Source organism: Falco cherrug, chromosome 2, assembly GCF_023634085.1.
Source record: "Falco cherrug isolate bFalChe1 chromosome 2, bFalChe1.pri, whole genome shotgun sequence".
In the NCBI taxonomy this organism is placed as follows: domain Eukaryota; kingdom Metazoa; phylum Chordata; class Aves; order Falconiformes; family Falconidae; genus Falco; species Falco cherrug.
This window is the reverse complement of record NC_073698.1, coordinates 27,071,150-27,093,566: the sequence shown is the minus strand read 5'-3', so window position 1 is coordinate 27,093,566 and position 22,417 is coordinate 27,071,150. Positions and strand designations below refer to the sequence as shown.

General features: G+C 42.8%; 1 protein-coding gene across 1 annotated transcript; it reads right to left on the bottom strand.

Annotated features, from left to right (window-relative positions):
• Positions 1-221: 221 nt before the first annotated feature.
• On the bottom strand, positions 222-6,525 carry CCNA1 (cyclin A1). The gene is made up of 8 exons (XM_055702707.1): positions 6,313-6,525; positions 4,974-5,217; positions 4,626-4,747; positions 3,264-3,487; positions 2,438-2,642; positions 1,393-1,506; positions 601-734; positions 222-273 (listed from the first exon to the last, which is right to left on the bottom strand). The coding sequence occupies exons 1-8, from the start codon at positions 6,436-6,438 to the stop codon at positions 222-224; spliced, it is 1,221 nt and encodes a 406-aa protein (XP_055558682.1). The 5' UTR covers positions 6,439-6,525.
• Between the last annotated feature and the right edge of the window lie 15,892 nt (positions 6,526-22,417).

The window sequence follows — 22,417 nt, the reverse complement described above, 5'->3', positions numbered from 1 at the left end:
GAGGAAAAGTGTAATAAGACATTTATTCAAAGTGCTGTCAGTTATATTAAGAACTATATTCTAATATCCTTTTTAAAAAGGGACATCTAATTAAAAAATAGAAGCTAAAACACATTCTGATCACTGTGGTTACAAATGCATGACCTGTGGTGCTCTATGAAGTATTAGACCAGCTTTGCCGACAGGGACAAAGTAACCTTCAAGTCCAAGATCCACAGTCTCTATTGTTGAGGAAGAACTGCTGGGAGATCCAGAAGAGACACCTGCAAGTACCTGGAATACAAATGCAATCATTAAATATATCAGTTTAGTTAACAAATTTAAAGATAACATCTTGTGCAATACAATGGGGAAGATTATCATCCTGCAATGCTGCAGAAGAATAGTTATCCAATACATCTGTATACCTCTGTAGGAACTACTCTTCTGGTCATGGTCAGAAAAGTTTTCCCCTCAAGAGGCTGACAGATGCTCCAATTTGAGAAACAGAAGCTGACCACTATGAGACGTTTGCCAGCCACAGCAGCTGTAGCCCAAGCTGCCAGTCATCCTGTCCTTATAGCCTCCAAGCTACAGAACACTGGCTTCCTGGTTACTTACTTTGAATGCTTATACTTCTCCTTAATTGCTTGCAGTTGGCAATGGGAAGCATCGAAGCATGCTTTATGCAGATCAGTCAGGCAAGGCACTATCTCACTTAATGAATACCCAGTGAATGCAGCAAGTGTTTCTGGCTGGTCAGAGGAGGAAAAAAGCAGTATTACTCTATTGTAGGCAACATTCATCTAGAAGATACATTTTCTACAGGAGCAGAAACCATTTTCACTACATCAGCGCTGACTCTAGATTCTTTAGGCTTGAAAAGAATTTAACTATATCCTGCCATCAGTTTCACTCAAGGTCTTCCTTGGTGCCAGGAGATCTGACAAGCAGCTCCTTCTCTAAGCATGTGTCATCCATTAGATCTCTTGTGCATCCTGCTCTGTTAAAGCTATTCCTCCAACACACAGCTGAGAGGCCTATCAAGGCTTACACTAAAGCAGCCACTCAGTGTAATCACTCCACACACACACATGCAGCTCTCCCCTCCCTCCCAGAAAGCTCCTGAATTGTATTTGGGGGGAGAGTTTTGGAGATTAAAGACTAACAAGGCCTTAGGTACAGACAATGTGAGCAAGACAGCAAGGTCTCTCCCATTTGAGAAAAAGAGGCAGGATACTTCAGGTTGATTTAACATTAATTTATCAGGTGGTTCCATTAGCTCAGAAACAATTACTGATCCTAGGATTCCAGCCTTTATAACAACTTACTTTGAAGCTACTCCTACTTCTTAACCTAGTTCTAATGAAGACAAAATGCTTGAGCTACTAGTTAACATGCAGTTGTTCTTACCCAGAAAGACCTGTTCACTGTATAGTTTGCTAGACAGTAGGCTGCTGCAGCAGTTTGTGAAGGAAGGTACCCCAGAAAAGGATCAGCTTCAAGGAGACTCAGCTCTGCAAGATACTGAACAAAAACCCCACAGGTTCCAAAGAGATTGAGCCTAGCTGGTACAATCAGTCCAATACAACAGGCACCGAGAATTGTCAGTGGTCTCAGTTTCATGTAAAAAAAGTACCACAAGTTACAAGTCTGGTGGGTAGAATAGTATTCTAGTCCTGTTGGCCTTACAGAATAACCTTTAGCACATTTCAGTGGGGACAGAAAGACCATACTTTATCAAAGCCTAAATGATCTACACTAATCTGAAGTTCTGGTCCCATCATCAGTTCTGATTTAATTTTACAGATAGAGACTTAGAAAATAAATGGGGGGGTGGAGGGGTGTTAAATAAGACATTCTTTCCATCCTCTGAGGCTCTTGTTCACATAGGTGGACCTCACTTGGAATCAGGGATAAATTGACAGCTCTCAGAAACAGAATTTGGGCTCTGTTGGAGTACAGTCACTGTACAATCCTACACCCTTTGCAGATAAGCAGCAGGTCAGATGTTTTGCTATAAGGTGGGGTTAAACTGTTTCTAAGCAGAGTTGCCCATGCAGGTATATACTGTGTCATTGTGCAGCAGTATGTAGTACCACCACATCTGGCACAGACTTCCTATGCAGGCACTGTTGAAAAAAAATAATCAGATTTCTACCACCTACTTGCCCAGTCAGTGCATTATTCCTGACCAGGCAGATAGACCAAGCTTGGTATTTCCACGAGACATCCAGAGGACTTGGCACACAAGCCACCTCCTGAGGTTAGTAGGCTACAAAACATCCACCTTTAGGCCTATTGCCATCCCAGATAGAACCTGGCATGAGAAAGAGTATCTTCTCATAGGGCATAGTATAGCAGAACCTGTCTGCTCGGATAACTTTGTGAAATACAAGTGGTTCTGCTTTTAGGGTCATTTCTCCCCCATTAGTCCTGAAAGGAGGATAATTCATACCCTTGCAAAGTTCTCTGTCCTTATACAGACTCCATGTCTCTGGATATACTGGAGGAGGAACTGGTTGATAGTTGGGGCTGTTAGGTCAAAAGCCAACACTTTGAGAAGCAGGTGTTCCATTCTTAGCAACTGCCTTTTTCCGTAGGCATTGTCTGTTATATACAGAAATTCATCCACTTCTGGAGGGTAGATCTCTTCATGTTTCCTGAAGGAGGAATACAGAAAGCACATTTGTCAGCTTAAGAGTTATGGTAAAGAGAGGTTTCTGCTGGACCCATACAAGGACAGGCATGTAACATTAAGATTTGTTTAGAGCTCTTATTTTAATTCTTTCTCCAGGCTAGGTAACAATTTAGTTTCAAGTATGGGCAAAGATGTTTAGAGGAACTCCAAGTCATCAGTCTAGGTAGAAACACACTCATATCATTAACTCTTGCCTGATAGCAAGCTCTCAGAAAGAAGTCTCAGTAACTATGAACTCCAGACAGACTCATGTACTCATCTATGGTGGGTACCTCATCTACTTAAAGCAGCTTAGGGCTAATTTCAGATTAAAATTGTGAATCTACTACAACCTTATAGGCTAGCAGTCTAATACAGTAGTGGTTTTGCTCCTGCTGTTATGGTTACAAGGTTCCCCCGCTGCAGTTCCTCACAAACATTAAATGTTTAATTTTGCTAGTGCCAAAGCAGGCAAAGTTGCTAATCTTGAGACATCATGAAAAGCTACCTACCACTGTAAGCTTCAGTCCTTCAAATTAAACAAAAAGACTCAGTCTAAAAATAAGGTTTAGCTCACTGAGATTTCAGGAGATGAAACACTTACGCAGCCAGAAGAAGTGCTGCTGTTCCTACAAGCTGCAGCTTCCCTCTGAGAACAGACATGCAGGAAAGAAACCTGTCCAGGAAGTTCACTGCCAAGTACAAAGTCTCTGTCTGAAGTTTATATTCTTCCCCTACTTGCACCATCCAGTCAACCAAGATGGCACGCATTTCTGTTGTGATATCTGGCTGCTTCCTCATGTAGCAGGGCTTGGGCCTGAATCTTACCTGTGTGGAGAGAGTGTTGAACAATCAGGATGCTCACCCTGAAGAGACCCATTGATGGCTGAGCTGATTAATGTTCTTTATACTTATACCAAAAGAAGCATGAGTTGCTCCACTATTAATAACTCATTACTACTACTAGCTACAATTATAGTGCTCGTAGTATTAATTGGCATCTAGTAGCATCTCCAGAAAACTTCTACACTCAAGGCACAGGAGTAAAGTAGGAAAGTAAAAGACTTCCAGGACTATGAACAGCCTTCACCATCAAGCATGTAGGAGGTATTCAGAGGGATGTGAAAAAGAAGTGATATTTCCCCACTCCCACCTCCCCTTCCTATTGGGAGACTGCACTTTATTGCTCCGATACAGAAAGGTAGAGAAAACTACTACTATAGCAAGAGAACCATCAGTGAGATCACATCCAACTGCTTCGGTATTTTTGCAGCATTCAACTCTTGTCTGCAAGTATTCTTCACCCCAAAGAGTCAAGAGTTGCTCCAATGGTAGGAAACTTCAGGGACAAGGGGCAACAGGCATGAACTGAAACACAAGTTCCAACTGAGTATGAGTAAGAACTTCTTTGAGGGTGAAAAAGCACTGAAACGGGCTTGCCCGGAGAGGCTGTAGAGCAGGGGTCCTCAGACTATGGCCCACGGGCCGGATACGGCCCCCCGGGGTCCTCAGTCCGGCCCCTGGTATTTACAGACCCCCCCGACCTGCCCTGCCGGGGGCTGGGGGGGAAACCAAGCAGCCACAGATGACTGCCTGCCACTTCATCCGCGCTCCAGCCCCCTGTTTAAAAAGTTTGAGGACCCCTGCTGTAAAGTCTCCTTCTCTGGAGACCTTCAAAATCTGCCTGGATGTGACTCTGCCACCTAATCTAAGTGAATTTGCTTTAGCAGGGGGTCGGATTAGATCTCCAGAGGTCCCTTCCAAACTTGGCCATTCTGTGACACAGTGAATTCTGAAAGATCTCATCACTGTCTAGATGCTGCCTTCAGAGATGGCTTTTACAGCTTGCTTTATTCTGTAGTTCAGTGGCTGCCTTGGGTTACCCTGCGGCAGCCATACATCTCTGCAGTACTGCAGCCTATCACAGAGGCCACAAGTACCTATAAGCTTATAACAAGCCACTCACTTCGGCCTCTCGCAGGTATTGATGAATTTCTTCTGCATACTCTACCACAGTCAGAGTTACGGCATCTTCCATGTGATCCTCAGGCTGGGACTGGATAGATATATCCATTACCATAGGACACCCTAACAGGTAAAAGGAAGCAGCAAGACATTTGTGTAATTAGCCTCTTCAACTTCTCCTGCTGTTTCCAGCACAGAAGCTTTGTGACTCATGTAGACACAATCCAAATTCTCTTGGAGTGTTACCTGCTGTAACATAAGCTACTCACTAGCTTACCAGCATCACAATTCATAATCGCCCTATACATACTTGTGCTGTAGATACTATCTGAGTAGTAACAGGAGTTACCTGTACTCAGATCCAGCAGTAGGTGAACATTGGATGTGACTGCACTAGTACCCAGTTCACACAGGTTTGATTCTAGCTCTTCATCCACTTGGCAGTTGTAGTTTTCTTTCTGCTCTGGATCATCCACATAGATAGAAAACCCTTGCTTTGACACAGCATTGACCATGTAGGTGAGTAACGAATCTTTTCGAGGTGAAGGGATGGTATTTTCAGAGCCAGAAAAGCATCCAAGAACATTGGCACCCTGAAACAGAGCACACAGTAATGCTGTGGAAGGGCAGCTCAGGAAGAACAGAACACAACAGTGAGTATCACTTGTTTCAGAAAGGAAAATCTATCCTTGCCCAACAGTCACAATAACAAAAATTCACCGCAAAAAACACCAGCTACAGCTGGTGCCTCAGAAGTACCACTTGTTGCTGTCTTGTTGCAACAGGCTGCTCACAGAAAGAGGTGTTGGTGAATGTCATGTGAGTAGCCTCATCTCCAGCACCCACCACACCAAGGAGAATAAGGTGAGGGTGCTGCTCAGTTCTGATGGGGCTGCTCCACACTCCGTTCTAGCAAGGGGCAGCTGCTTTAAAGTGCAGCAAGTCAGAGTAACAAAAGGAAGTGCTCAGGCACTGTCACAGCCTCATGAAGGGCGTCACCTGCAAGAAAGGCATTTTATGCCAAGTTACAAACAGGAGTTTGAACTTTTGAGCTCAAACATCACAGCCCCTAGGACTAGGAGTAAGTTACCAACCAAGTTCAGAGCTTTACACTGTCACAACCAAGAGGAGTTTGTATGCATGTAGTAGCTGCTATTTTAGGTCTTGTAAGTCAGCGCAGTAACATTTCCCCGCCACACCTGTAGAGCCCAGGATGGCCCAAGGAAGAGCAGTGCACAGACCCTGGTGTGAACCTTTAGTTTCTGGGGGGCCCCGGCACCCTGAAAGGGCACAGCCAGGCTGGCAGCAGCGGGTAAGCACTAGTAAACGGACTTTTCTTGAACCGCCCCCTACACTTCAGGGCTTAAGTGCCCACATAGTCCCACCGAGTCTCCCTTCCAGGACGGATTGTTTACTCAAAGGATTTCCACAGGGAAGCATCTACGGATTAGGACTGAGCAGTTACTCGCCGGGTTTCTCGGGAAACTCACGCTCGTTAACAGAAGCCCGATCCAACCGCTCACCCGCCGCCCCCGGCCCCCACCTGCAGCCCCGAGAGGGGGCTCGTGCCCGCCCGCCGCCGGTCCCGGAGCGCGGTAGGGACCCCCGGGCCCGGGACCCCCGGCAGGTGGCCGCGGCCCCTCGGCGGGGAGGGAGGGGGCACCGCTGCCGCCGCGGGTGGGGCTCACCTGGCCGCCGGGCCGCTGCTGCCCGCTCCCGGTAAGCATCCCCAGCACGGTCCGCCCGCCGCTGCGGGGCAGGGCCAGGCAGGGCTCCCGCCGGCCCTCCCAGCTCGTCTCACACGTGCGGCGCATCGCCCCGACGTCGATACCTTTCGGAGACCACAAAAACCCACAAGCAAGCACCGCGACAGCGTGAAATCGGCGGGGGGGAACCGCTCCCCGAACCGCCACAGACCGGTGGCTACGCCTCGGGCGGCCCCACTCACGGGACAGGCCAGGTCGCGCACGCCGGCGGGGCTACCGGCCCGCCGCTCCTATATAGGCGGCGGCCAACGGGGGCGGCGGCGGCTGTTGGCCGCTGCCAATTGGAAGCTCGGGCCGCAACCGCCGGCGCCGCCGCCCTGGCAACGCAAGCGGCGCCCGAGCGTCGTGGAGACCCCGGCGGGTGCCGCCCGCCGCGGGCCCGGCCGCTGCCCCGCGCGGGGCACGGAGCGGCCGGCGCAGCCCCGCGGAGCGCCCGGCACAGCCCGAGCGCCCGGCCCCGGCGCCGCCGCCCCCCGCGACGCGCTGCTTCCAGCGCCCAGGGTGTGAGAGAGGGGTGCAGGAGCGACAGCCGCAGCGTTAGGGGCACAGCTGAGGCCAGAAGAGTTTGACTTCCCTCTGGGAGGAAGGAAACCCAAGATTTAGTTGATTTAAGCGTGGATTTGACTCCCGTGACGCTTTGATAAAGTCTAAGCCAGGGGACAACTGGCAGGACTGATCGTACATGAAAGCAGTTCTCAGCTGTCAGCAGTGGAAACACGGAGCTTTGTAAAAGGAATCAAGCAGCGTTTTGTCCAGTGCTGTGGGTAACGACACAGAGAGCACGCTCGCTAGACCTGTGGGTAACGCCACGGATGGTGCTGGAAAGGGCTGTGACTGCACTGGGAACAAGATTAGATTTCAGGAATTATCTTGACAAACTGGAAAAATGTTCTGCAAAAGCAGGATGCTCCTGAAGCGCAAGAGCAAGGTCAGACAGAGCCATCGGCTGCCAAATGCAGGACAGGGAACAGCCAGGTAGGTAGCAGCTCTGTGAAGGAGAATCAGGAGGTTATAGTGATCCTCGGACTGAGCGCAAGTCACCATGCTCATGGCTGGCCTGGCATGAACAAACAGGAATGTAGCCTGGGTGGCATGTGAGCCCTCTGAAAGTCCATGGTGGAGACAGAAGAGCAAGCGGTATAACAGCTGAAACCTCAGCGTGAGATTTAAGTTAGGTATCAGGATTGTGATGCCCTAGAAGAGACAGCACAGGAAACTGGGGGTTCCTCTTTTAGCAGATCTGTAAGAGCAGGTTTAAGAAACTACTGTCAAAAATGTCTGTGCCTTGGCAGTTGTGGTACTTCTTGAGATGCTCTCCAGTGTGATTGGAATGAGGGAGCTCTGATCAAAAATTTGGATAGATCAAGCAGGGTCTTATGCCAGAATTGTTTTTTGCACTTTTTGTCATCCAGGCTGTGTTAAGGTCTGTATCTTTCCCCCCACTTTGCTTATGTTTAATTTTTAATTGCCCCCCTTTCCCCCACTGTACTATAGGAGGTAAGTGGTATATCTCAAGGTGAAAAATGTTGCCTCTGTTTGATCCCTTGGCCACATAACACTACTTCTCCTTTTTGACAAGAGGAGCTCCATGTCCTTGCAGCAACAAGGTTGTAAGCAGGTAGTTATCATAGTGGAGCTGCCACAACTACAGGTGTGGGCAAATGCAGGTCAGGGGGACTGTTCACACTGTACTTTGGTGTTCTTCTCTTTCATGTCATCTCTAAACCCCAGGTTTCCACAAGGAAGACTTCACTTGGGGACACTTCTTTAAATATTTGCATGCGAAGTTTTAATTTCTGGAAAAAATTAGCCTAGCTGTCAGCCTTTGAAATTAAGTATCAGCTTAAGCAGAACTTTAAATACCCTTTATCCTATTGTTTTGATGGGGCTACTAAAAAATCTTGAAAAAACCTGTGCTATGATAGATGTAGAATCCATAGCAGTCTAAGAAGGTGGATGTTAATCAAAACGTTCTAAATTCCACATTTTAATTAACATTTTCAGTTTTAACAACATTTGTTAAACAGAAGGCTTTTGAAATGTATGTTTTATGAGTGAAAAAAGCCCAGTCTCAAACTGTTTATCAATAAGGGAAGAAAAAATGGGATCTTTCCATCAAAGCAAAAATTATCTTTCACTTTGAATTAATATTTAGCAATGTTTTTCTAATTTAGGAGTATCAAGACACTGATTTCAGTCTCTAATTATATTTTAAGTAGCTGGCACTACTCTTCTGACCTTAAATCAATACTGGTTAGTAGTTTCAAATTCTCCTCTGAGAAGAACAGCAGCTGTATATTGAAGAGTGAAGTGTTAAAATATGAAAAATAAGGGAATGATTTAGGAAACTCATTCTCTCAGGACATCAATGAGATGATGGTTCTAGGGCTCAGATCCCCAGGGACATTTACGTCCCTGGCACCCTGGTTGTGTGCCCGTTTGCATTCAGCATGGTCTTGCCTGCTGCGGACAAGGACTGTCCCACTCCCAGCCACTCACTGCTGCTGCCACCCTCTTGCTGGCACAAGGATGTGTGTGCCTGTGAGACAGACCAAGGACATGGTCCACCTCAGAAGTAACACAGCCACAACAACACCACAGCATTGTCACTGGCAGGGTCAGTTCTCTGAACTGGGTTTCCATAAACTCCATGAACTGCAGGTCCAGTACAAAAGAAATTATGACACAGGTACCAGCATCAGGAAGGCAGTGGGGGTGGTGCCATCCCTTATCTTTATAGACACAGTGCTCTGTGCCTGAATAATTTTAAGTGCTATTTATTTTTTCATGATTTTTAAAATGTTATCCTATTCTTTGTCAACATTGAAAATACCACCTATTCTTTCAAGGTATCTTCCTTTGGCAGTGCCAGAGCTGGTGGTTGGGGTTTTTTTATTATTATTATTTTCAGTAAAAACATCTAGGTATGATACTGAGATAGATGAAATATTATGCAAGTGCATGTTTTCAGATAGGTAGATGATGTTTGTGAAGACTGCTTGTAGCTTATAAAAATAATCTTACCTCTGTCCAAACCTATTTTTCTAATTGCTCAGTCTCTCCATGTGGTATTTCTCATGAGGAATGTCCTAACTTGGTAGTCACAGGTCTAACATATAACTTACATTGATACAAATATCATTTGTCACTCCTAGACAAATATATGGATGGAAGTTATTTACTAAATTTGTCTTTAGGCAGTGAATATCCTTTATATTCAAATACCCATCATATCCATATACTGTTTAGACATAGCTGAAGAACCTCAGCTACCCAACAGATGATTTATTCCTGTTTTTATATATGAGCAGCATATGGATATCCTCAGTAGTCATACAGTACATTAATGTAACTGAAACACCTCTCAAATAGCTTTTAATGAGGTTATCTATGCTCCAGTTTCTCAGGAACTCTTTGAAACAGCCCAGTATGGATTAGTACCTGAGGGAGGCCAGTGAGCTTTGCCAGCCACTACTTAATTGTAGCAGCAGATGAAATAAAGCTTTGGGCCATTAATCATTTACTTCTGAGCTTCCCTGTGTGTGCTTAGGAGGAAACTGAAGCCTTCCTGAGTGGAATCCTTAGGGCTTCTTGCAGTAATTGGTGTCTTATGATTTCTAGGAAGACAGAGAAGTCAGAGCAATACCTGACTTGGCAGGATGCTTCCTTGGTGGCTCTGGAAAAGATGACATTAAAGGGCTGGTTAGGACTAGTCTCTGTCTTGTGAATCTTTCCTTAGCTATTCTTACTTTTTGCAGTTTTTGCTTTGAATTTTGAAATTTCCCATTTTGGTGACTCTTTTAATTAAAGGGGCTTCCCTTCTTCCATGCTGTGGGAGCAGGCACAGGCTCCTGCTTTCCTCTCTGAGGGCAACTGTTACATCCCAGGTTTTATATAGCAAGCTCCACACAGGCTTCAGTTCATGATCCAGGGCATGGAGAGTGACTGTGCCTGATCTCCTGTTCTCCCCTGACGTCAGACCTCCCAGAAGTGCCACAGAGGGCTTCTTTAGAGATTGAAGAGCTGGATTTTCATATTAAAACCCATTCAAGCAGGTTAAACAGAGTTATGGCAACCTTGGCCAGGTCACATGCAATATTCAGCAAATTTTTTCAGATCAATGTACCGAGCAATCATACAGCAGGTCCACATGTGCCACAGACTTTTCTGAGGTCAGCTTATTGCAGAGCAACCCTGGAAGTCCCACTGCATGGCAAATTTAATGCACAGCTGCATAATACCCTGGAAAATGTGCTGTGGGAGCAGTCTTTGAGTTCAGAAAGTTTTTAAAAAGGATTATGAAATCTCCTGGACAGCAAAAGCAGGGTCTGGACTTCGTGACCTGCAGGGTCCTATCAGGACTGTGTTGTATGTTCGCAGTTACAGCACCAAAAAAGTGAAGAACATGACCTCTCTTCTTTCATATGGCTATGATTCCTTGGGTTGTGAATAGTTCCCTGGCTGCAGTTTGCTTTGATTATCATATCAGTAAATTAATCTCACATTATTTAAGAATACAGGGATTTCATCTTGAGTCTCAGTGTTTTTCTGAACTACCAAAATCTCAAAAATGGCCAACAATTATGACATGATTCCAGGGCTCAGGAGCTGTTGTCCAAGGCATACAAACAAGACCCAAGTTGTTGGGTTGTCAACACAGCCTTGGTTGAGCCACCAGCTCTCCACATATATTGGATAGATGGCTTTAGCTTTCTCTACCTGTACTGGGTATTTAGCACAGGCCCAAACCAGCGCTCAAGTCCAAGCTTACATAGTGTTCCTCTGCATGAAAGCCCACTGTGAACTGTGAGCTTGGACAACTCTGTAGCCCAACGAGAAAATGCTCTGTGCACCCAACAACCTAACAGATAGGGTCACTTATCGCTGGTAGCACAGGCAGACACGGACACAGTCTGTATTGGTTGGCTTATGATAGTGCCTGAAAAATGGCTGGAAAATTTACAGTACCATGCAGTTCAGTCATCTATACTGTACAGTTGTTAGTACAGCTCTGACATGGTGCCTGCTGCAGTGCAGGCTCATGGCAGATTGTGCTTTTTCAAGAGTTTGGGAGCATAATCCAAAGGATAGCATTGCCAGGGACCAGTCCCCATTGGCAGTAGACACGTGGACTCCCTGTTTTGATAGATAAGAGAACCTAATACTCTAGGGTTTTCTGAGCCTGTATTCCTAAGCATAGAAGAAAAGCTCTGAGAGTAAGAATTGTGCTTGTTCAGCACCCTCCAGAAACTCAAAAAGAAGCCCAGCCGTAACCCAAAGAGGTTGTCAGGAGGCAATCAAATTAGTAATGTCTGCCACCTAGTTTCCTCTAATCTTGTGTTTCTCCTTTTGCTGTTCCATAACTTTTCCAAATGCCCTTAGCTTTTGCAAAGTTACACTTGTCTGAAAGAAAAAAACAGAAGAAAACCAGAGCTATAATTTATTTTGCTGCCTTCACAAGCAAAAAGAGGGCAGAGATAAGGAAGAAATACTGTGCTTAAATCAGAGTTTTAAAGCAGTAAATTGCTTTTCTAAAATATTTCAGGAAAGTTTTAGAAAAATAACTATATTCTGAGTGCTAGAAGATGGAAACTATATTGGAATGTTTATAAACTTTTCTTTTTCCTTTTTTTTAACTAACTTAATCTAAACTTAATGGTGCAGGTTGTACTGATTATGTAGTGTTGATTGGTATAATTTAAATAGGGCTACATGTATGCTTGTCAATTGAGGTTATGTGTAATATTCAACTGTAGTTCACAGGATGTAAAAGAAAGTAGCTTTTTCCAATGGACATGTTTCTATAAACTGTTGCTTATGCTTACATGATGCACTTTAAAAATCTGTTTCCCCTTTATGATGCTTCTTTGAATGACGTCTACATAGTTTTAATTTGCAATTCATCAGTATTCCTTAGGCTTCTCTAGAAAATACTTTATATTTGCCTTTCAGAATAATTTACTGATTAAATTTGCTTTCATAACTTTGCCAGTGTTCTCTATTAAGCAAGTTCCACTAGGTTTCATGCACTAAACTTTTCAGTTATAAAAAAGAAAACACACAAACCACCACACACATGCAGTTTTATGTTGTGCAAAATTATGTTTTCTCTATGGGTATTAGGGGTCTGCTGTACACAAACTTTTGTGTATTTTTACATATACCGACTTCATAAGATCAGTTAACTCCAAGGCTTAGAATTAAAGCTTTCTTCCTAAAGAGAGGCCTAAATTAATAACTCATTACGTGTATCTGTGAACTGAAATTTACCTGCAAAGTGAACTGACTGATTTTCCTCAAGCCAAATCACCAACCAGTGTGAAAGGCTGTGAAAGGTTTATATTGCCTGCAAGATCAACCAAGCAGCCCATTCTGTTACATGGAGTGCTATGATACAATTTCTGATTCTTACTACACTGCATACCACTGTAGCATATAAATTAAATGTAAAGTGGATGTGGAGATACAGAGCCAGGGGCATAATGGAGGACAATAAATGTAGGACCTTAGTAAGCAGAGTGTTCTTGAAAATCCATTCTGCAGAACAGCCCAGAGACAACCATGTGAGGCTGGTGTAAGAAGAGTATGATGGTCCCAGAGCAGCCCTCAAAAGCAGATTCCTGTTCCCTGGATGCTGAATGCCTTCAGAGCTACAGTACACCATCTGTGTTCTTGGCAAAGGCTGTGCAAGGTGAGACTGTGAGATCTGCCTGTATTGTGCACATACTCATCCTCCACTTGCTATTGAAAACAGAAATAACCTGTGAAAGTCCCAAGGTGTCTGTGTGACGAAGGAAGGGGAGCAGCAACATATCCTACATCCCAGACAGAGCCACAGGCATCTTGTTCCCTCTATAGCGGGAGAACGTTCGCTTCTGTGCTTCCAGCTGCCTTGTTCGTGGCATGGTTGATGCTGGTTGAAACCTGATGCACTCTGCATCCTTATTATCTCCGTAGGCCCCTGACCTTACAGCACAGCCTGCCTGCAAATCCCGTCGCCCTCATGCTAGATAATAAAGGGACCCTCCAGCAACAATCCTTTGCCGCCGTGTCTCATGTCTGATAGTAGGCAGAACTCACCTCAAGGAGCAGTGGAAGCTACCAAGCTGGCACAGAGCACCAGCTGATGCCCCCAGCAGGAAAGAAAAGCCTAAAACCCTCAAGCAGGTACAAGATTTTCCCCTTTAGGGCTGTAGCAAACCTAACCAGAAGACTATAGTTTATCAAAGAGTTAGTGATACACGTAACAGTGAAGTAGGCACAAGCCGGTGCTGCACTGCACTGTGCTGCCCGTACAGCTTGTCCTCCAGGCCAGTGCTGGGCTGTGCAGGTGTCTTGTCCGCAGCACAAACTCAGCTGGGTGGTGGTAACAGGAGCCCACTGGCAGCTCCCACTCGGTGTTGTCGATTACACCACTCACATGTCCTTGTCTTTATCTTAGAGTGGAGCAGCAAGTTCTCCTGTGAACACATGGTTAGTTGATGGTAGAAATGATGAATAAAATAATTTTTTAATCTAAGAAAATTCTTTCAGAGGTCTTGAAACCAAAGTGTTACCAAAGCTTTCTACGGGTGGGATCTGTACCACATGAACAAAGGTCTGTCTGACACTGCACAGCTTGGAGTTCGCAGCACCTGAAGGGACATAAGATTATCTCTGTTCTTTTTCTTTCTTGTGATAGCTCCAGAAAATGGTATTTTAAGCAATAGCTTATTGAGTCTGAGTGCCTTTCTTACTGGGATCATAAAGTACACTAGCCCCAGTGCCTTGCACTACGAGGTATGAGCAGAATAGTCTGAAGGTGACCCCAAAGATGTTTCTGAATCAAGTGGTCTCACAGGCGACAAATACAGTTCCAAACATTTCCAGCTTTGGGGTTGCTTCTCCACAGCAGTCTAGGGCTGCTCCTGCTAGCTTTGTGACTATGCACGTTGCCCAGCACCACTGCAGTTACTCCCATTTCACCCAGAAGGACAAGAAAATGAGATTTTTCAGTATCAACACAATCATAAAATATAATCTATACCCTTTAGTGCTGCATGTGATGGGAAAAAAACGAACTTCAAATATTTCTGCTGTCCTTATTTTATTCCTTTACAAGCTTCTCTGTATCGTAAAGCAGCTGATAGCATGCTTTAGCACTGTGAATGTTTTAAATTAATGTCCTTCACAGAGCATTAATATCTCAGCCCTTTTAATTTCAAAATGACACAGGAAAACACCCATAACTTTGACAGAACCTTGAAAGAGGTCTGCATAATTCAGAAATAGACATTTCCAGATTGTTCAGATCACTCCCTTTAATAACCATCTAGCTCCACTGGTAGGTCCTTCTGCCAGGTATTGCTGAAGTGCGTGCTAAAATGCCCTTGTATAGCAGAGCTTTTCTCAGTCAGGCTCCTAATTTATGATCCCTATATTCATAGCATCTGTTACTCATCTGTTTTTGACAGCTGCTGTTCATTCCTACTCAGAAGCTGGCAGTTGAAAAGTTTCAAAAAAATTCATGTTTTGACTTGATGATCCTATAGAAGCTGACCCTTGGGCTCTGTTTCGCAGGTAACAAATCACAGACAGCTTCTCAGAGTGCAGCATCTGGATGTTAAAAGAACAGTTATTTATTATTTGTTGCTCTCAGTTCTACTTGGTTGTGTTATTAATTCATGTAGAGTGGCTTGCATGCATATAAAGCAGATGAGTTTGTATGCATGACTAGTTGGAGATCAACTATAATTAACAAAAATTGAGGCAAAATTAATAGCAGCAATAATCTTGCGAAATATTTTTTTTTTCTTTGTCGTTTTGAAAAGTAGGTGCAATGATCAACATCTATAGTGTTGTGAAGGCAAAGGCCGCTCATGAAGGCCTCAGCTCAACAGAGCTCTGAAGGGCCAGAGTAAATGCTGTATCTTGACAGGGTGGTAACTTCTTTGAGACTTTCCACATGCTAAAATTCATACCATAAATCCTTGTTACAGCTAAATTAAAGTATGTGAGCAGAACTGATCACTATAATTATCTGAGGGCGTTTTAATAGTTTTCTTAATAGAATAGCAGTTTGATATGGAATTTCTTTTTTGACTTATAATAGAAAGAAATCAAGCACCAAAACTTTTGTATCTTGTATTTCAGTAATTTAACTTTTTGATATAACAATAATTTATTTCAAATTAAATTGAAAATCTCTGTTTGAAGGCAAGAACAACCTCTGAACAAAAGCAATGTATGTTTTGGTTTTGGGGGGAATTATCAGAATGACAACTATTTATCACAATGAATCATGACAAGCAACTGTTGTTTTTTCAGTTAGCTCTGCATGCAAGATCCGGTGTTGCTGCAGTCCGGTAATGGTTTTATCTGAACTGGAAGAGAGGTTGTCCTCTGAACTCTGTGTCTTACATATTAAGTACATGACTTCATGCCACCCTGCACGGGTGAAAGGAGAGACAGGTGCTTAGACAGAGGATGGCTTTACAGCCATTGCCCATTGGTTTCATGTGCCTGGCACTCTTTCCCCTATTTTCCCTAGAGTCAGTGATAAGCTTCATCAAATCTGTTAGATGAGCTCCTTAGACAACCCATTAGTGTGGATTTCATAACCTGTGAAGCAAATAGGCTGTACTTTACTGATCATACCTGGAGTATTGCAGTCTTGTTGTTTTCAAACTAAAGAAAAATACAGCTATATAGCTGCTTGTAACAATACACTGTTCATCACAAACTGTATACCAGAGTTATTAGCCTTATGGCCAGGAAAGTGCATTAAAAGAAGAAACACAAGTAGCCAAGCTGTGCCATTACTTGGAGAGTTCCCCTACCTTTTTTCTTTCGTTTATGTGTTTTAATTGGAATACTGTGTGGTTTCTCCACAATGTAATTTTAGCTGGCCCTTGATTATCTGAGTAAATTAGTTAATGATACTTGCTCATTGCAATTACACTTTCCCATTGCAATTATCTGAATTCTGCTGTTTCAAGTTGTCCATAATGAATCTGTGTTCATAATTACAGCATATTGCTAATAAATGTTTGTAGTAGATGTGTATGTACATACACAGCAGCTAACGTTTAATGTAGTTGAGCTCACACATTCTTATTGCTTACTGCATGCTTTGCTAGTGATAAATGATAGCTATTTTTCTCTACTGCAGCCAAGAACAGAGATTAAAACTCCAGATACCAATCTGATCTCACAGGTCACAGCTTGTCTGTGTAACCTGTTTTATGTTATAACTGATAGCAGTAAAAGGTCTTTCATCACCCTTGTTTATTTATGTCCATGGATCACAGTGATGATGATTTATAGAGTACCTGTAATTGCAAGCGTATAGCTCTCATGAAAATGCAATGCATAGTGGGAAAAAGTGATCTTGTGGGAAGGCGAGATATTAAAAGTCTAGTGTGAATAAAAAAATCTTAACTGTGAATAAAGAAATACAAACAATAAGATAATTCAATTAATAAAGAGAGCAAATCTGTATATAAGTAGTGGAGATGGGTAATTAGTAGGGGAAATAGAGGACTGGAAAATTCAGCACATCTATTTCACATAGATTAAAATTTAAAAAGCTCTGTTCGTGTAGTCATCTGTTGCTAACATTCATCTTGGCTACAACTTGGAAAGCCAAGAAGCTTTGATATCATAGAGTTTGAGTTTCCAAATTCAGTGTGGTGGAGAATAAGAACTCTACAATGTAGAAAACATGAATGATGATTTTAATAGGGAAAACCAATTTCTGCATATAAAAAAGATGTTGAAAACATAGCAAGGGATGCAGAACAGAATAAAGAAAAAAAAAAAGAAAAAAAAAAAGATGTGGAGGTTTTTATTAAAAAAACCCCAACTTAAACCTTATAGGAAGACATTTAAATATCTCAACATCTTACTAAGTGGAAGACTGAAAGATGACAGGATTGCATCAGGGCTCCCACGGGAAGATGATACCAAGCCTGAAAAGCCCATTTATTCTATCAGACACTGAGATAATAAGATTCAATGACAGGTACCCGAAAACAGTCAGATTCCAATTAGGCATAAAGCAAATGTTTGTAACAATGAGATTTATTACCCATTAGAGCACACACCCCCCGGGGGAAACCAGGATGTCTCTCCATGTTTTCAGTATGTCTTTAGTTAAGATATACATTATCTAAAAAATACACATGCTACCAGACTGTATACTGGAGTAACTGGGGAAAAAAATCCTATGGTACGTTAATAAATAGAAACCTTAATGAGATGATCTAACAGACTGTTTGGCCTCTAAGATCAAAACAACTCTTATCTGAAAATTAGTTCCTGTAGAGCTATATTTGGGCTATAACATCACTGACTAGTAAGCTTTCACCTGCATGTTTATATTTACCTAATTCCTTACTCTGGAAGCAGCTCTTTCCTTAGAAAACACAGTAAGGTAACTGCAAACTCCTTTTTTAGTCTGGACAGTCAAGAGCTCGGTGTCACATTCTTTTGTCCTCTAGATGTTGCCCTCTCCCTGTTTTCATCATTCCCTGCTTTCCACCCCAGAAGCCAACCGCGTCCTATTCTCAGGTAGTTAATAAGCATCCATAGGTTGTCTCTAAAGCAAGGGAAACCTTTGCCTCTGATACCCTCCTGAGAAAAGATACACATCTGAGAGGTGAATGAATTATAGTCATTTTAGAAGAGTCCTTATCTGTAAAACAGCCCAGGCCTTTAAGTATTCATCTGTTAGCCAGAAAAAATAATAATTTCTATTTATCTCTAGCTTACAGACTACCACCGTGATACTGATAAGATAGTAAGAAATAAATGCCTTTCTTGAAATAGAATATACTGTCAGAGACAGCACTTACAAAACTCTGTTTCATTTACTGAACTTATAATGTATGGCATACGTATTCAAACTTTCTTCTTTTATATTTTATACTTGCTTAGTACCAAGAGAGTAGAGAGCTTGTATCTTTTTACCAGCTTGTTAGGGTTTCAGAGCTTATTTTCAGACAGCAATGCGTGATGTCCTTTAAGACCACTAAGAATTTTCCTGGTGGTACTTTTCCATCATCTAGTTGTGTACTGCTGACAGCTTTATACCTGATTCTTGCATTGATGCTCTATGAATGATTCTTGCATTCTCAGCTCTAGGGTGATGGAGATACAGGATCCCACTGTTTTAGGGCAAATAAAGAAGCCTTTGGAGCCAGATATACCAAAACAGGGCATAAATGTCACTGTTTTCCCCTTCTCCTGTAATTACTGTCTCCCTGTTTGTTCATTTAATATCACCATCCCTTTTGGAACATGGTGATTATGTTTCTGCCTGTGAATGACCCAGTGTCTGTCACTGTAGATCCGCCCCAGCAAGCAGGGCCAGCTCCTCTGTGCAGCAGTCCTGCTCAAGCACTGTATGGTCGTTCCCCTTCTCTGGGGTCCCTCCCCAGCACGCAGTGCCAGCGTGCTTATTCGGCAGTCCCAGAATATGCTTTTTCACCAGTGACAATCTGGAACCAGTCCTGGATGTCGCTGAGCATCTTCAGTGTCTGCAACCAGTCCCCTTTCGGGGAAACTGAAGCTTCTCAGGCTGGACGTGCCCAGAAAGACTTCTCTGATGCGTGCCTGTGAAACAGCAATGTTCTGAAGTCTTGGAAAGGTTCATTAGTATCTAAATAACCAGCTGGTTACCTCTACACCTGATTCTACTCTCATATTTATTGGGATGACACAAGAAACTCTTGTTCGACTTTGGGAGACTTTCCACGCTGGTTTATGTACACGTAACATGCAGGAGATCAGGTCATCCTCTTTTTATGTGATGCTCTTTCTCTGTTGCTGCTTATGAAACAGATGTGAGTAAAACACTCATATAATCTGGAAGAATTGAGAGCATTGAAACAGAATTCCTAATTTGCTGCAAATTATGAGTTTTTGAAATGTCTTCCTTGCCTGAAGACACAGTTTAGTTTCCCATGAAATGGGATTTTCACATAAAAATTACTATGCAAAACTTTTTTAAAAAAATTTGAGAACCTAATTTTAAATATTTTTAATGTTGATTTATTTCATAAAATACCTATTGTAGTATATAATGTGCACCAAAACCAAACATACTGCATATACATAGAGGAAAAATTTTTGCTGTTTTAATTTTACTCTAGAACCATGAAGATAAATTACTACTTTGTGGATGGACAGAATACCTTCTCTAGATTACCTGTACATTAAAATGAAACAACCTTAGATATTAATGCTAAAAAACCCCACCTGTTTCAATCAGTATAATGTATTAACTGCTGTTACTGATTTTAAGAATTAGATGTTCCATCTATGCTGTAGCACTACCGTTCCTAATTTGTTATGAAACACTTACAAATAATAAATAAAACCACATAAAGTCAAATATGAAGGAGTTTCAAAGTTTTCTGAAATGAAAATATTCAAAAATTAAATACATGGAGAAACATTTATAGGCATTTTCATTGAAGTAATACAATTTTCTGGGGGAAAAAAAAACCCCAACAAATGTGTTTGGACTAGTTTTAACCAATCTTCTGGAAACTTTTTACAAAGACAGAGTAAGCAGTCATTCATAACAGTAAGCTATTAGCAATACCAGGACTTTCAAGGATTATGAATCACAAAGTCACAAAATCATTTAGGTTGAGAGGGAACTCTTGAGATCATCTAGTCCAGCCCCCTTGCTCAAGCAGGGTCAGCTACAGCAGGTTGCCCAGCATCATGCCCAGTTGGGTTTGAGTATCTCCGCAGGTGGAAACTCCACGTCTCTCGGCAATGTGTTCCAGTGTTTGACCACTCTCACAGTAAAAAAGAAGTGCTTTCTTGTGTTTCGATGGAATTTCACATGTTTCATTGTCCTGTCACTGGTCACTACTGAGAAAAGGCTGGCTCCCTCTTCTTCATTCACATCTATTATGTATTTATACACGTTGCTGGGATCCCTCTGGGCCCTCTCTTCCCCAGGCTGAACAGTCCCAGCTTTCTCAGCCTCTCCTCATCTGTCAGATGCTCCAGTCCCTTAATCAACCTTCATAGCCCTGTGCTGGACTCCCTCCAGTAAATATGCATCTTTTACTGAGGAGCCCAGAGCCTCACCAGTGCTGAGTGGAGAGGATGGATCACCACCTTCAACCTGCTGGCGATGTTCTTCCTAATGCAGCCCAGGGGGCCACTGGCCACCCTTGCAGCAAGAGTGCATTGCTGGCTTGTGGTGACCTGTCTCTCTACCAGGACACCAAAGCTGTTCTCTGCCAAGCTGGTTTCTAGCTGGCCAGCCCTGATCATATGCTGGTGCCTGGGCTTGTTCCTCCCCGGGTGCAGTACTTGGCATTTCCCCTTACTGAACTGCATGAGGTTTCTCACAGCCCATTTCTCGAGCTTGCTGAGGTCCCTCTGAAGGGCAGCACACCCACATGGTTTATCAGTCATTCCTCCCAGTTTTGTATTGTGCAAACGTGTTAAAGGTGCACTTTTTCCCATCATCCAGGTCATTAATGAAGATGTTAAACAGGATTGGCCCCAGTATGGACCCCTGGGGTACACCAGTAGTGACTTTCCTCCATCTGGACCTTGTGCCACTGACCACAGTCCTGTCAGCTTGGCATTTCAGGCAGTTTTCCATCCGCCTCCCTGTCACTTTATCTAACCCATACTTTCAATGTGATAGCTGCCGTTCCTTGTATCTCCACAATAGATGCTGAAGGCTGCATGGATATGGCATATGATATTATCCTCTCCCAGGCTCAAGTTTCTAAATGCATCTTGTGATTTCTGTCTTAAGGCATTGTAATGAACCTACCTATGTAGTTTCTCAAAACTTGAAAATAGTTGGATGCCTTCAAATCAAACTATATGGAAATGTTACAGTACAAAGTGGTAAGGGACTTGTAAGTATTGAACAAGGCACTTCATATTAGAGAATAATATGTTTCTTCAGAGCCAATATATGTATTTTTTATTCAAAGGCTACATAAATATGACTTCATTTAGAAAGTTAAGTTGAGGTTTTAAAAGCTAATGTAAAACTCTTAAAAGAATATGAAAGTAGGTAAGAATAAGAATACATTAATAGGTTTATGTGTCTTCCAGGCAGACCTGTGATTCATCTAGTTGAACAGCCTACCTCAGACAAGGACCAACATTTTATTACTCAGAAAAATACAAAATCCCTTTCATGTGCATATTGTCTGAATATAAAAAGTGCTGCATCCTCATGGTACTCCAGACTTACAGTGAATAGTGACGAGTGGCATATAAATCAGAGAAATGTTCTTGTAGTCCAGGTATGGAAAGTGAAGTATGTCTTGCTTGAAAATTTATCTTCTCTTGAAGACAAATTTGAAATTTATCTTCCCCTGCAAGAGAAGGGCACTTCTCATTTTAAACTGAGGCTTAAAGACTGAAAAGCTGAGTCAGCCTCAGGAGGTGCCTTTGTCTCTCCTTTGGCTAAAGATGGAGACTGTCTCAACAAGTTATGTGAGATGAACACAGTCTCTTGTGATTATTTTGTATCTAGAAGCGTATTAATGTCTAATTTTTTTAAAGTTAAAACCAAACTCACAAGCTGTGATATCTGATGACAATAAGTAATATAAACTCTGTATTTAGAAATACTAGTTATCCATTTCCCATACGTGGATGTTTTGGGCTCATTTCTGCTTATATTGACATGTCTAGTTTATCTTTGGCTTCAGCTGGAGTCCATTCAAGCTCTTCATGCTCTTTATAGATTTTCACAGGTCAAAGACTGCTGCTGCTTTCTTCTAAAACCCAGGAAAAGGGCACTAATAGCTTACTCTGTGTTCCCAGAAAGTCTAGCGTCCCTGGATTTTAACACTGCCAAATCTTTGGCAGTGTTTGGGCAGATTGTTCCATGTAAGACTTGATTAGTTAATGAAGACAGGATGCTTGTTACAAATACAATGCTGACTTCTTTTAGACATTCACACTTAGCCACTCAGGCTATTGCCACGTTATGAGAAATGTCAGTGTCACACTGGGAGCACAATTACGTATTCTTTATTTTATTTACTGC

Excerpts from the sequence above, each read along its gene's own strand:
- CCNA1 (XM_055702707.1), bottom strand. The coding sequence starts at position 6,438 with ATGCGCCGCACGTGTGAGACGAGCTGGGAGGGCCGGCGGGAGCCCTGC. Across the intron at positions 5,218-6,312 it reads AGCAGCGGCCCGGCGGCCAG|GGTGCCAATGTTCTTGGATG; the intron begins GTGAGCCCCACC and ends GCTCTGTTTCAG. Across the intron at positions 2,643-3,263 it reads GCAGCACTTCTTCTGGCTGC|GAAACATGAAGAGATCTACC; the intron begins GTAAGTGTTTCA and ends TTCCTCCTTCAG.